Source organism: Anabrus simplex, chromosome 3 (assembly GCF_040414725.1).
Source record: "Anabrus simplex isolate iqAnaSimp1 chromosome 3, ASM4041472v1, whole genome shotgun sequence".
Lineage (NCBI taxonomy): Eukaryota > Metazoa > Arthropoda > Insecta > Orthoptera > Tettigoniidae > Anabrus > Anabrus simplex.
The window spans coordinates 467,310,120-467,323,540 of NC_090267.1; the positions used below are offsets into that span (position 1 = coordinate 467,310,120).

Consider the following 13,421-nt stretch of genomic DNA (forward strand, 5'->3'; position numbering starts at 1 on the left):
AAGAGGCCTTTTCCTGGGGGCCCTCCTCCCGGCCTGGTGACCCCGGGGTAGCAGGTGGCTCCGCTGCGTCGCCGTCTTCTTTCTCCTGCTGGCTGGCGGCGGTGGCGTTGGTCAGTGTTTTAACACTCGACTGCGTTCCCTGTCCTGTGGGGCACACGTCGACGTCTGCAGCTCGACAGTCGCACTGGCAGGCTGGGCCTGGACAGCAGCCTCTGAACGCCAGGGGGCGTCCTCTTCCACTGCTGTGCAGCGGTCCGCCGTCCCGGGCGCTGTCCTGGATTGTGCCCGGGTAACAGGCCCTTCCTGGTAGGCCTGCGTCTGCGTCCACCTCGCCCTGGCAGGTGGTCGACGGTCCTGGTTGGCGGCCTTGTTGGTCTGCGTGTAGGCCTACTTCGTAAAGTACAGCGGTCCTCGGCTCCGTCTGGGTGGCTGCCTCCTTGTAGCCTGAGCCTCTGCCGTCCAGCCGCGTCCTGTGTCCTGGTAGCCGGACGACCTGGTGTCGCTGGGACGCCAGCTCCTCGTAGACCCGGAAGCGTTGTGCGTTCTTGGGGTGGATGATCACCACCCAACCAGTGATCACCTCGCCAATGGTCTCGATGATCGACTCCCCGATGAACTCCGCGGATCGTCTCCTGTTAGTCGTCCGTCCCCCAACGGTTGTACACCAACAGCGTCGGGAGTCTGTAGTCAGGGGCGTCCATCGTCATGAGCGGTTGCACCTGAACGCTCTGACCTGCAATATATACCATGAAAGAATATGACCAGTGTTGAGAAACAAAAAAAAAAGCGATGAGCGGGACTCGATCCAGTGATTACGGAGCTTGAACGCTAATCACTCGACCGTCGCCATCTCGTGCTCGTGATCGCAACGCACTGGTACCTATTCAACATTGAAATTATCTTGTCCTAATTAACTACTAAAAGTGTACAAACCGAGCTCGATAGCTGCAGTCACTTAAGTGCGGCCAGTATCCAGTAATCGGGAGATAGTGGGTTCGAGTCCCACTGTCGGCAGCCCTGAAGATGGTTTTCCGTGGTTTCCTATTTTCACCTCAGGCAAATGCCGGGGCTGTACCTTAATTAAGGCCACGGCCGATTTCTTCCAATTCCTAGGTCTTTCCTATCCCATCGTCGCCGTAAGACATATCTGTGTCACATGTAATTAATCTCATAATAGAACCGTATTGAGGACAATATATTAAAATTATAAAATCCTTTTATTAACAACCACCTACTCAATACAATACATTACTCATTGAATTATAAAATAATCATGAGGTGTCTTAAATAATGGAACATATTTCGTTCGACATAGCGAACATCATCAGCCTTAATTTACAAAGATTAGGTCAGGGCCCTGAGCTGAAATGATAAAAATTGTCAAAAGAGTGACAATGCCATAATAAAAAGTAAAATGATAACATTAGACTTGAAATTGTAACAATATGTACAACAATGTATAACAATTTTTATAATTTCAGCTCAGGGCCCTGACCTAATCTTTGTAAATTAAGGCTGATGATGTTCGCTATGTCGAACGAAACATGTTCCATTATTTAAGACACCTCATGATTATTTTATAATTCAATGAGTAATGTATTGTATTGAATAGGTGGTTGTTAATAAAAGGATTTTATAATTTTAATATATCTGTGTCGGTGCGACGTAAAGCAAATAGCAAGTATTTAATATCAAAATAAAAGTGTACAAAGTTTGAAGATAATCCGTGATCCAAACGTCGGGGTCTCTCCTTGTTAAACATGCGTCGTGCGCTACACTGTGCTCTGGTCCTCTGCGACAAAGAGAATAAGTACTTGCAGTTGTGTTGTAAATGTATTACTCGCTCCGCTTCCAGCTCTACTGTCTGCTGCGAGTCAGCTGAATCAAAAAAGCCTACCATACTAGAAGGCCTGGACAGAAAGCCAATTTCTTGCATTAAAAGCAAGGTTCGCGTTTATGTTCTGTTGTTTGGTGCCAATTGTATGATTACGTGTGTTACTGCAACATGAGAAGAAATAACATATTAAACTTCATTTCATAATGTAAGATCTTATCTAACATGAAATCTGAAGAGTTTTGTCGTTTTTTAATTTATTTGATCTCACGATTTGCAATAGATGGATGGTTGATGAGTTGCATTTAAAATTTGTTTAGTTATGTGCTTCCAAATTACCGTCAAGGTGGTGGTGGTGATTATTGTTTTAAGAGGAAGTACAACTAGGCAACCATCCTCTATATAACACTAATCAGAGAGAAAAACTGGAAGGGACCCGACACTTCGAAAAATGAAAGTATCGGCCAAATGAAGACAAGGGCCACGAAGGCCGTGAAAATGAAAGACTCCCTAGCCCTCGGAAACCTAATAGTGTCGGGGTCGGAAAAGAACTAGAGTTGGCACAAGTAAGTGGAAGAAATGCCAGGACACAGCTAAGGCCCCGTGGTCGCCAACCCACGCTCCAAAGTTCAGAGCCCCTGGGGCCAATTACCGTCAAGCTTCTCTTTCCATTCTGTAGGTTAAGATGGTTTACTGTTGCGTGCCTAACTGCACATCTGACACAGCGAAGAAAATATAGGCTACACAAATGTCAATGGCGGTGCGTGGTATTGTTGCAGTGTTGCACAACTCCCAATAATTTTACTCTTTGTCGTCTTTTCTTCTGGTGTTTTAGTTTAATAAACCTAATATATATTCAAAAACATGTTAAAATCAACCATCGTTGGTCGTTCGCTGAACTAATGCTGAACTAACGGACCAGTAAACGCTGCTGGCTTCGAATCAAATTCAGGGAGTTTGCTTTCTTACGGCAACTCCCTAGCGGACAACGCGGCGCAATGTACCTCAGCAGGGACGAGCCTAAACCTGCATAGCATCAGGTAGCATGCTTGCCAGTATCGGTGTCAAGGAGTTGCACGAAACTAGCAAGTCCCCTATCGAGAAACAGTTCCAAATGTCCCCGTTAGATTGCGCCACTCTGCGGAGATTACTTCATTCCTACTTGCTCTCTTCTCGCAGAGGAAATTCATTTCGATTTTTTAAATGTACAAATTTCATTTACGTTGCATCGACGCAGATAATTCTTACGGCGACGATGGAATAGGAAAGGGCTAGGAGTTGGTAGGAAGTGGCCGTGACTTTATTTAAGGCACAGCAACAGCATTTGCCTGGTGTAAAATGGGAAACTGCGGAAAAGCAGGGCCAACTTGCTTGGTAATTTTTTCCATGCCATACCAGACCACCCACAATATTACCAACACCGTGCTTCAATGAAAAACAGGAGGGCGAATTTTCAGTTCATGTGAGGTAACAGTAACTGTGCCAGGCTGAGTGGCTCAGACGGTTGAGGCGCTGGCCTTCCGACCCCAACGTGGCAGGTTTGATCCTGGCTCAGTCCGGTGGTCTTTGAAGATGCTCAAATACGTCAGCTTCGTGTTAGTAGATTTAATGGCTGTAAAAGAACTCCTACGGGACTAAATTACGGCACGTCAGCGTCTCCGAAAACCGTAAAAAGTCATTAGTAAAAAGGCCAATAACATTATTAATAAGAGTGGCTGTAGTTGTAGTGTATAATTATCTTGTCCGACTCGTTGGCTGAATGGTCAGCGTATTGGCCTTCTGTTCAGAGGGTCCCGGGTTCGATTCCCGGCCGGGAATTAACTTTCATTAGTTAATTCAAATGGCCCGGGGGCTGGGTGTTTGTGCTGTCCCCAACATCCCTGCAACTCGCATACCACACATAACACTATCCTCCACCACAATAACACGCAGTTACCTACACATGGCAGATGCCGTCCACCCTCATCGGAGGGTCTGCCTTACAAGGGCTGCACCAGGCTAGAAATAGCCACACGAAAAAAAGATATCCTCTTATTTTCTGGGTTGTAATTGCCAGATATATGTCAGTTTTAGTAAGAATATTGTTTATTACTTAACGATAATAGAGTTTCTTGTTATTTCTGGAAGCTATGAAAAGGTGACACTGAAAATTTTGGTGCAACACCCAGCCTCAGACACCACCAGCCGCTACTGACAAATATAAATTTTCATCTTTTTCCTAAAGATCCGACTTTACGGGAGAAATGGAGGCTTGCTATTTCTCGACAGGACAGCAGAAAGGGATCTCCTTGGGCTCTTAATGATAACTCCAGAATATATAGCTTGTACTTTGTCGAATCAGATTACAGTGTAAGTACTGTGAGGGGAATTCTGCTCCCCGTCAAAGTGCCGACGCAAATTCGTCTTCCTCTTAAAAATGTATTAATATTTACAACGCGGGCATTAGGATATCTCGGAAAATTTAACCTTGTCCGAAAGCTGAAATGCCTTACCGCTCCACAGTTTAAAGAGATGTTTCAGTGATCAAGCACACATCACATACCGGTACGTTATACTTACAACATATTTCAGGCCTGTTCTTGATATTAATGCAAAGAAAGTGACTAATGGCTGTGATTTATTATACAAATTCAAGAGCAAGCCTCTGAACAGAAAATTGAAATTGAATCAGTCATTTAAGAAAGGGCACATGTCCAGAAACACAACTTTTCAGGAGGAGCAAAAAACTGATTTAAAAGCCAGTCATGCTAGTTACGTTAAATGTATGTATTTTGTCCGTTAGTGTTAACGATTGTGGGTAGGTTACGTTATAAAATATGGGATAAAGATGAAGGACTTTATGGTAATTGGCAGATAAAAAAATTGGATATATGCCCTTTCTACAATGATAGCTGAATGAAAATCAGTTTTGGAGCAAACACGCTTTGTTTATTCAAATAACTTAGACACACTGTGTCGTCGTTCTACAGTAATAATCATTTGAATGATGACAGTTAATCACAATCACCTTCAGTCACACGAACAGTTAGTCATGCAAGTATTTCGTTGTAAAAGTCTTTGTACTGCCCCTGAATGTACTCATTCTAGACGCTTTAGGTCATTCATCTTATTCCTGTCAATAGGAATTGGTTCGTCGTAGGCTAGTTCGTTAGGAAGTTGAACGTTGCTGTCTAGATGCAAACGGAAGATGTGTTCAGTAAGGCCATTGATGAACTGTTTTGTCCGTACGGTTCCCGGATCATTGGCAGGGTAAAGAAAGTGCATCGATGATGCTGGCTGGAAACGAATTTTCAAGTTGGTAGGCACTCCTCTTCCTCGAAATTCAGCTGACAACCCCCCCACCCCCTTATAAAATTTCGGCCACCATGCAGTAAAGTTAAGAATATTACTCGTCCCTACCAGGATGATGGTGAACTTGTCATGACGAATAGGTGCCCGTAAGATGATTTCACAATATTGTTTCACATCATAAATTCGATCAATGTTTTAACAGTTTGTTTAATGATAGCAAAAGCTCTATCACAGGCATTGAACGAGTGCCCTCGCATAGGGAAGTAATGGTGAATGGTTTCAAATCGCTTCATGTCAACAAGTGCTGCACATAATCAGATCACTGTACGATTTTTTTCTGCCCTACAGCGCCATTAGGGAACATTCGAAGCTATTTTACACTCTTTGGTACACATGTTTGGATATAGTCTAACAAAAAGATATACATTTCATTGGCACCTGTACGAGAATTACCTTTGTAGTAAACATAAAGCACTGACGAATTCATTTGTATATAGTGAATGCCAAACGTGTTCACCCAAAGCTGTCGCATTTAGAATATGTCCTGCACTGGTATTTTTGGCAGGGGAAAGTCTGACAACAATCAAAACACAGTCCTAGTATTTTGGGATTACTCTTGCATTCTAATGTAGTTTTCTTCAGGCAGAACAGCCCTTTCTTAAATGACTTCCAAACAACACCCAAATGAACCTTAAATATCAGCATGTTACTGGCTGGATAAGTGACCTTTCTTTTGTGACAAGGTGCGCAAGGATTAAAAGAACGTAAATCTGCAAAGAAACAAAAAACGACAATTTGGACATGTGCCCTTTCTTAAATGACTGATTCAATTGTAGAAATAGGGAAAAATCGGGTGAGTACTTCTATTTAGGCCTATTTCCCTATTCTTTATTCTTGTGTGATAAACAAGTGCAAAATGAAAGAAATCTATGAAGTGTAGTGTGTTGTAAGTTGTTTTATATATTTATATCTGATTCACACCGGGCATACTGATAATAAAAAGGTATTATTTCGCGTTATTGTATGAATCTTCAATATAAGAATATAGACAGAACACGAGAACATCATCATCATCATCATTATCTGTTTACCCTCCAGGTTCGGTTTTTCCCTCGGACTTAGCGAGGGATCCCACCTCTACCGCCTCAAGGGCAGTGTCCTGGAGCTTCAGACTCTTGGTCGGGGGATACAACTGGGGAGAATGACCAGTAACTCGCCCAGGCGGCCTCACCTGCTATGCTGAACAGGGGCCTTGTGGAGGGATGGGAAGATTGGAAGGGATAGGCAAGGAAGAGGGAAGGAAGCGGCCGTGGCCTTAAGTTAGGTACCATCCCGGCATTCGCCTGGAGGAGAAGTGGGAAACCACGGAAAACCACTTCCAGGATGGCTGAGGTGGGAATCGAACCCGCCTCTACTCAGTTGACCTCCCGAGGCTGAGTGGACCCCGTTCCAGCCCTCGTACCACTTTTCAAATTTCGTGGCAGAGCCGGGAATCGAACCCGGGCCTCCGGGGGTGGCAGCTAATCACGCTAACCACTACACCACAGAGGCGGACCAGAACACGAGAACAACAGAACATAAACGCGATCCAAGCGGCCATTGCTTGTTCTCCCAGAAATGTGTCGGCTTGTCCAGGCTTTCTATCATAGCGCAGGCGACGGCTGAATCGTGTGCTGTGAGCTCGCCGTTCCTGCGACTCGATTCGCTCGGACACTTGAATGAATCGATGCACTGCCTTGAATCATACACTCAGTAGTCAACACTAGTTCAAACTCACTATCTCCCGAATGCAGGCTGATAGCAACGTGATCCACACCGCATGGCCACTTTTGCGGTAAACTTAAGTCTCCTCACATCAGATAGAGAAAACTGCTTACGAGTGCGCCCATGTATGTTTATGCGACCTGCGCTCACTTGTCTTGTCAATATTGTTCCTGTACGTGTGTGATTTTACTGTACACCAGTGGCGCATGTTGGGATCAAGACGTGGGCTACCAATGTACTTAGGTTACCGTACTCCTTTTCGATGGTTGGTTTAGTGAACGACAAGCCTTAATTGAGCGTTTTGAGCCACTGGAGTAGCCTGCTGTGTTGTCAAGGCTGCTTTACAAGCTACTGACTGCCCTGGCCTCTGCCACCGCCAATACTCAACACCTGATCAGTCGAGATGGTAGCCTAAAGTTTAGCAAATTGAAGTCCAGCTTTGTGGCTAAAAGGATAGGATGCTTGCCTTTGGTCCGATGGCCCGTTTCAATTTTCAGAATCAACCCCCTCATACTATTAATTCCTCTGGCTTGGGGACTGGGCGTTTATGACGTCTTCACCATTCATTTTATCCTCACTAGGTCACCACCAAGCGTATACAAATGCCATGCACCATTATTATTATTATCATTATTAAATAAACATATTGAATTTTACAGCAGTCGTCCCCATCGTTCACTGGTTAATTAGCTTCCTCGGGAGATCAGTGTTGGTGTCCGACCTATGATCACAGGTTTCATTCCAACCAACAAAACAGAACACTAAACTTGAAAGATTGCATTTCATTTTAGCAGATCTACCTATAAACATGAAACTATATTGCTACTAGGAAAGCAGCACTGCAGTGTCTTCCTACAAGGATGTATAAGTAAACGGGAGTGAAATACCAGCGCTCTATTATCTATATAATTAAATCAGAAGTATGAGGTGAGAAAGTATATACGATGAGTAACGCATGATTTATAGGGTTGATAGCACCGAGCTCGATAGCTGTAGTCGCTTAAGTGCGGCCAGTATCTAGTATTCGGGAGATAGTAGGTTCGAACCCCACTGTCGGCAGCCCTGAAGATGGTTTTCCGTGGTTTCCCATTTTCACACCAGGCAAATGTTGGGGCTGTACCTTAATTAAGGCCACGGCCGCTTCCTTCCCACTCCTAGCACTCTCCTGTCCCATCGTCGCCATAAGACCTATCTGTGTAGGTGCGATGTAAAGCAACTTGCCAAAAAGGGTTGATAGCATTGGCGATCTGATGGACCGAAGCCTAGCACACCTATCCCCGCGGTCCCCGCGTCTATCGGGCACATAACAGCAAGCCGCATGATGTTGAATCGTGGGGAGAGTGACGCGAGTCTGGGCTGCAATATCAGTCTCCGAATCATTGTGCTCAGAAATACGTGCGACGCTTTTTCTCATTGCTTTCAAGGTTTGTAAATGGAACAATGTGTCAGATGCTTACATTATAATGTGCTTTAATTTCCATCGTTCGCATTTGAGGTTTGGGCTTCACTGATAGCCTTAGTAGCCCTCACTATACGCCACTGCCGTACACAATACAATTTTTTAATATATTACGGTGCTCGAGCACCCCCACAAACTGGGGAAAGAAAAGTAAAAAGATAATAACAGAAGAATAGAAAGTGAGAAAAATGAGCGATTCTTAATTTTTCGCTGTATTTCTTAATCCTAGAAGTGCCAAACGTCACGCTTGCGACGTAATGTCACTAGAATGCCAATGTTGAACGCGCGTCTCACATACATGCATTCGCTTAATCAGCTTTATCTTTCACGCTATTGTAACAAGACCAGCAAGACATTGAAGACAAAGCTTCAAGTCTTTCATCACACATTCCTCACATATAGCCGGAAATGACTCAGTCAAGGTCAGGGTAGGTATAAAGTCTTCTGCCCTTTCCTCATCCCCCTTGTGGGGCTCAACTTCGCGCTCGCTCGCTTTTAGTTTCTGTAAATTCCTTCCGTTATCTTTCCACCGATTATTGAGTTAACTGACGTGTAATTCAAGTGATATTCGCGAAGTTCTTGAAGATGATTGAGATGCGGAAGATAAGGGTGATAAAGAGCAGAAGCGGGCGGAAAATTGTGAAACCAGTTGTTATACGCCTGTATTATTTGTTTATGTAGGTTGTAGCTGGAAATAACGAATCAGTTTATAATAATATAATATAATAATAATGCTATTTGCTTTACGTCCCACTAACTACTCTTTTACGGTTTTTCGGAGACGCCGAGGTGCCGGAATTTAGTCCCGCAGGAGTTCTTTTACGTGCCAGTAAATCTACCGACACGAGGCTGACGTATTTGAGCACCTTCAAACACCACCGGATTGAGCCAGGATCGAACCTGCCAAGTTGGGGTCAGAAGGCCAGCGCCCCAACCGTCTGAGCCACTCAGCCCGGCACGTTATTTTTTAGAAAACACTCTGATAGGCCATTGACAAAAGACGAATGCATTTTTGCGTATTGTAGTATTGATCATGGAAGAGAATTTTTTTCTAGACCCACCGGCGAATATTGTCGGAGTAAAAGGTGATTTCAAATTATCTCATCTACCCGGACGAAAGGAAAGGTTGTGTTGGTGTTTGTCGTCACATGAAAAAAGGAGACGAAGCCATTTTTGGTGTCTCGGATGTAATTGTGGGGTGCAGCGTGAAGGTTTCCATTTCTGGGGATCTATGAGGCCTGGCAGGAAAAGAAAACCCTCCGAGAATTATTCCGAATTTCCGAGTAGTGCTTGGTGACTGACGGAAGTGTATGCTTCTCGGAACTTTTAATTCTTTTGCATTTTTGTTTCTCTTGTTTATCATTGAGAACTTAACATTTTTAAAAACTAGAAGAAATTTTGCGTGTTTTGTATATAGTGATTTTTAAAAATGAATGTTTTTAGATTATTAATGGTAAACTTGAAAACATGAAAAATAGAAACTTATTTAGTTTTCCAAAATTTTGATCGCATGATACTCGCGAGATAAATAAGTAAATTATGTAATACTTACATGAGAATGTTAAGATTTTCTGAGTAATATGGTGTGCTGCACGTCTAACTTTTCTCTATCTAAGCGTTTTATACTTAAATTTGTTTAAAAAATAAATTGGTGAGTAAATGGCCTGGCATTTATGGAAAGAAAGATCCGAGAAGAGGGATATAATAATTGATTTAACAGGGATGAAAACACGCAAAATTCCGGAATTGTGGCGCTGAGAACGAAAAGTGGCGAAATTTTGTGTAATTTTTTCTCGACCAGTCGACTATTTCTCTGGCGTTGGGTCATGCACGCATACCCTCGCGAATCGCCCAGAAACTTCCGTCAGTTGCGCATTCTCTTTGAGCCGCGCTCATAGCTGTAGCACGTAGCACCCATCTGCCCATAACTTCTTCGTTCCATCCATATTCTCTTTGGTTCCATACCCTATGGTTCAACACTTGAAGTCATCAGTTAGACAAAGCAAGGTAATTCAACTCTTAATCACAATATTTTGAGAGAAGTTCCGCCTCTTAACTAAGCCAAATTCAAATTAGTGCTAGAACATCAGGAACTACAGCTTGTCAGCCAAGTGATGGAACTATCATTTAACATTTTAACTTGGCAATTACAAAGCCTGATTCAGAAGAACCATGGTTTTAAAGCCAGTGCAACCAATTTTATAATATGTTGTCACATTTTAGTACTTCATAATATGATCTTTTATGAAGATCCAAAAACCATGTCTTCATAATTAACTAGATTTTCACTTAGATAAATGCTTATTGACACTTCAATTGCATGTGCATGTATGGTTTTGAAGTGTGTGTCTATAACAGTGGCAATTTAACTCAAGAAGACTTAAGGCATGTTATTCAAGAAATAATTTAGTGTGTTTTAGGAATGCATATGTATCTTTGCTATTTATTTTTGTTCCTTGAATGGCTGACGATGTCTCATAGAGACGAAACCTGTCCCACTGATGTTATTCTAAGAAGGATTAATTAATTTCCAGTATTGTAAAGGTGGATTTCTCCCCAAAGATTTATAGCACTTGTTTAAGGTTGACAAAACAGGTTAAAAAATGAAATTCATATCACATAATTTATCATAGAGAAATTTCAGTAATTCACCAGTATTATAGTTGCCTCCTCTATCTGGACATCACCTCCTTGTAGTGTTGTAACTTTTATTTTAAATTAAATTATATCGTAATGATTCCTAGTCTTTCAAGAAATTGTTCCATTTGTAGCACATGTGTATAGCCCCTGAAAGTGAGCCTTGCTTGTTGAAGTCTTGTATGAATGAACTGATATCTATACGACTGCATCAGATTTATTCGATACTGAATTTTTTTCCCAATGTACCTGTCTCTTTCCTGTATGACTCTGTAAATAGTTTCTATAAACAGCATGACCATGCATGGCTCTGCATTAAATAAATTAAATCATATCATATGAATCATTTGGTAAATTTGATTTTCCACATTAGGTAACATTTTTCTTTCCTACTGACTTTTATTTTTGTACGTTTCTCTCTTCTAATTTTATTTTCTTTTTCTTGCAGGGATTGCTGGTTACGTACTAGTGGACAGTCAAAAAAAGCAACCAGAATCACCACCTAATTTTAGTGATAGTTTCTCTGTGAAGGGCACTCTATATATTCCTTATGCTGAAATACGAGAGCCCTTTTATGCATGGTTTGATCTCAAAGCTGGTTCCAGTCGAATTGACTACTATGGAGGTATGTCACCATTAGTTGAGTCAGAAATATTTTTTAAGAGTAAATTTTAGTTAATATAGATAGATTACATACTTTTAAGCAGAACAAAGACAAATGTGTACCTAATCAACTCTGTTCTTCTTATCCAATCAAGATTTTATTAATTCTCATTTATATTCTTATAACTTTGGTTACTTGAAAGTATGTTAAGTACAGTAAAACCTTGGTTGACCAAAAACTAAAGGAGGCAGAGCCATTTGGGTTAACACATTTTTTCCAGACAAACCGTGGGAACTATTGTTAGAGCTAAAGGGACAAATATTCTACTCCTATGTGCAAGCCACGAACCTACTCCGCTGGCGTAGTAGGGCAAGAGGTGATACTCCGTGGTGTATCCCAGGTGGCGGATAGGGGGCCTTAACCGGCTTGCCGGCGGACTTGAGGGAAATAAAATACCTCTCGCGGACCAAACACACAACCTGTGGGTGGGGGACAACACAGACAAAGAATACATCCACGGTTTCCCCTGCCTGTTGTAAAAGGTGACTAAAAGGGGCGACCAAGGGATAATTGTATAAGAACCATGAAACTACTTGTGATTAGTACCACCACGCAGGGAACACCATGGGTCGCTTTTCCTTGCATGTAGCACCACTATGTTAGGTACAAAATGGGTTTGTGATTTGTAGCAACAGAGTGCGTTGCCAGTTTTTACAGTACTGTGATTAGTACCACTTTAGGAGCGACACCATGGTTCTGGCTTGCCTATGATTAGTACCCACTATGAGGAACACCACGGGGTAGTGCGAGTCCCTGTGGTTAGTACACGTATGTGATGAACATCATAGGTTTGCATTGCCTGTAAATGGCGCCGCAATGTGCGAAACACCATAGGTCTGTATTACATGTGCGAATTTCAGTACCTGTGAGTAGTACCATAATGTGTGGAATATCGCGAGTCTACGGTACTTTTGCTTAGTACCGCAACATGTACAAGTACAATTATGAGGGGCTGACGACTTGGATTTGGGACCCCTTTCGAATTCAAGTATTATCGATTCAATATTGTGCTATAGAAGCAGTCCCTTTGTCAGTAATACTATTGTTTTACGTCATTTTCTGTGAATGTGAGGGAGGCATTGTGGGTTAGATCCACTGAAATGAAATGGAAATGGCGTACGGCTTTTAGTGCCGGGAGTGTCAGAGAACAAGTTTGGCTCGCCAGGTACAGGTCTTTCGATTTGACTCCCGTAGGCTACCTGCGCATCGTGATATGGATGAAATGATGATGAAGACGACATATATACCCAGCCCCTGTGCAAGATAAATTAACCAATGATGGTTAAAATGCCAGGAATCGAACCCAGGACCCCTGTGACCAAAGGCCAGCACGCTAACCACTTAGCCATAGAACCGGACATCGGTTCCACTGATTGTTTTAAATTCATATCCATCCTTTCATTCTACGTCCTTTAAATTCATATCCATCCTTTCATTCTACGTCCTCACGTTTTGAATTCTGGTCAGTGAAGGATTTAGGACTTTTAATTTGTCATTACATTTTGTCTCATTTCGTACCATTAGGGGCCGATGACCTAAATGTTAAGCCCCTTTAAACAAGCATCATGCAAGTAATGCTGTTTAAATTCAAAATGTATGGTATTTAGATGCACTATTTCATAAAATGAATAAAAATCACATACGTGCCAACTTTCCTGATTTAGGCGGGGGACTCCGGATTTTCAACAGTTTTTCCCGCCTCCCAATTCTATTATTTCTCCTGATTTTAGCTTATTTTTTGGCAAACTTCAAACATTTGTTTTCAAATCCCG

The 13,421-nt window shown here is 42.4% G+C and overlaps 1 protein-coding gene across 1 annotated transcript in view; it reads left to right on the forward strand.

Moving 5' to 3' along the window:
- The window catches only part of CtsK1 (C1 family peptidase 26-29-p), a 141,261-nt gene that overhangs the window by 20,148 nt on the left and 107,692 nt on the right, over positions 1–13,421 (forward strand). Inside the window, exon 2 of the mRNA XM_067143587.2 lies at positions 11,434–11,610. Coding sequence (XP_066999688.1) covers positions 11,434–11,610 — 177 coding nt within the window. The remainder of the gene's footprint in view (positions 1–11,433; positions 11,611–13,421) is intronic.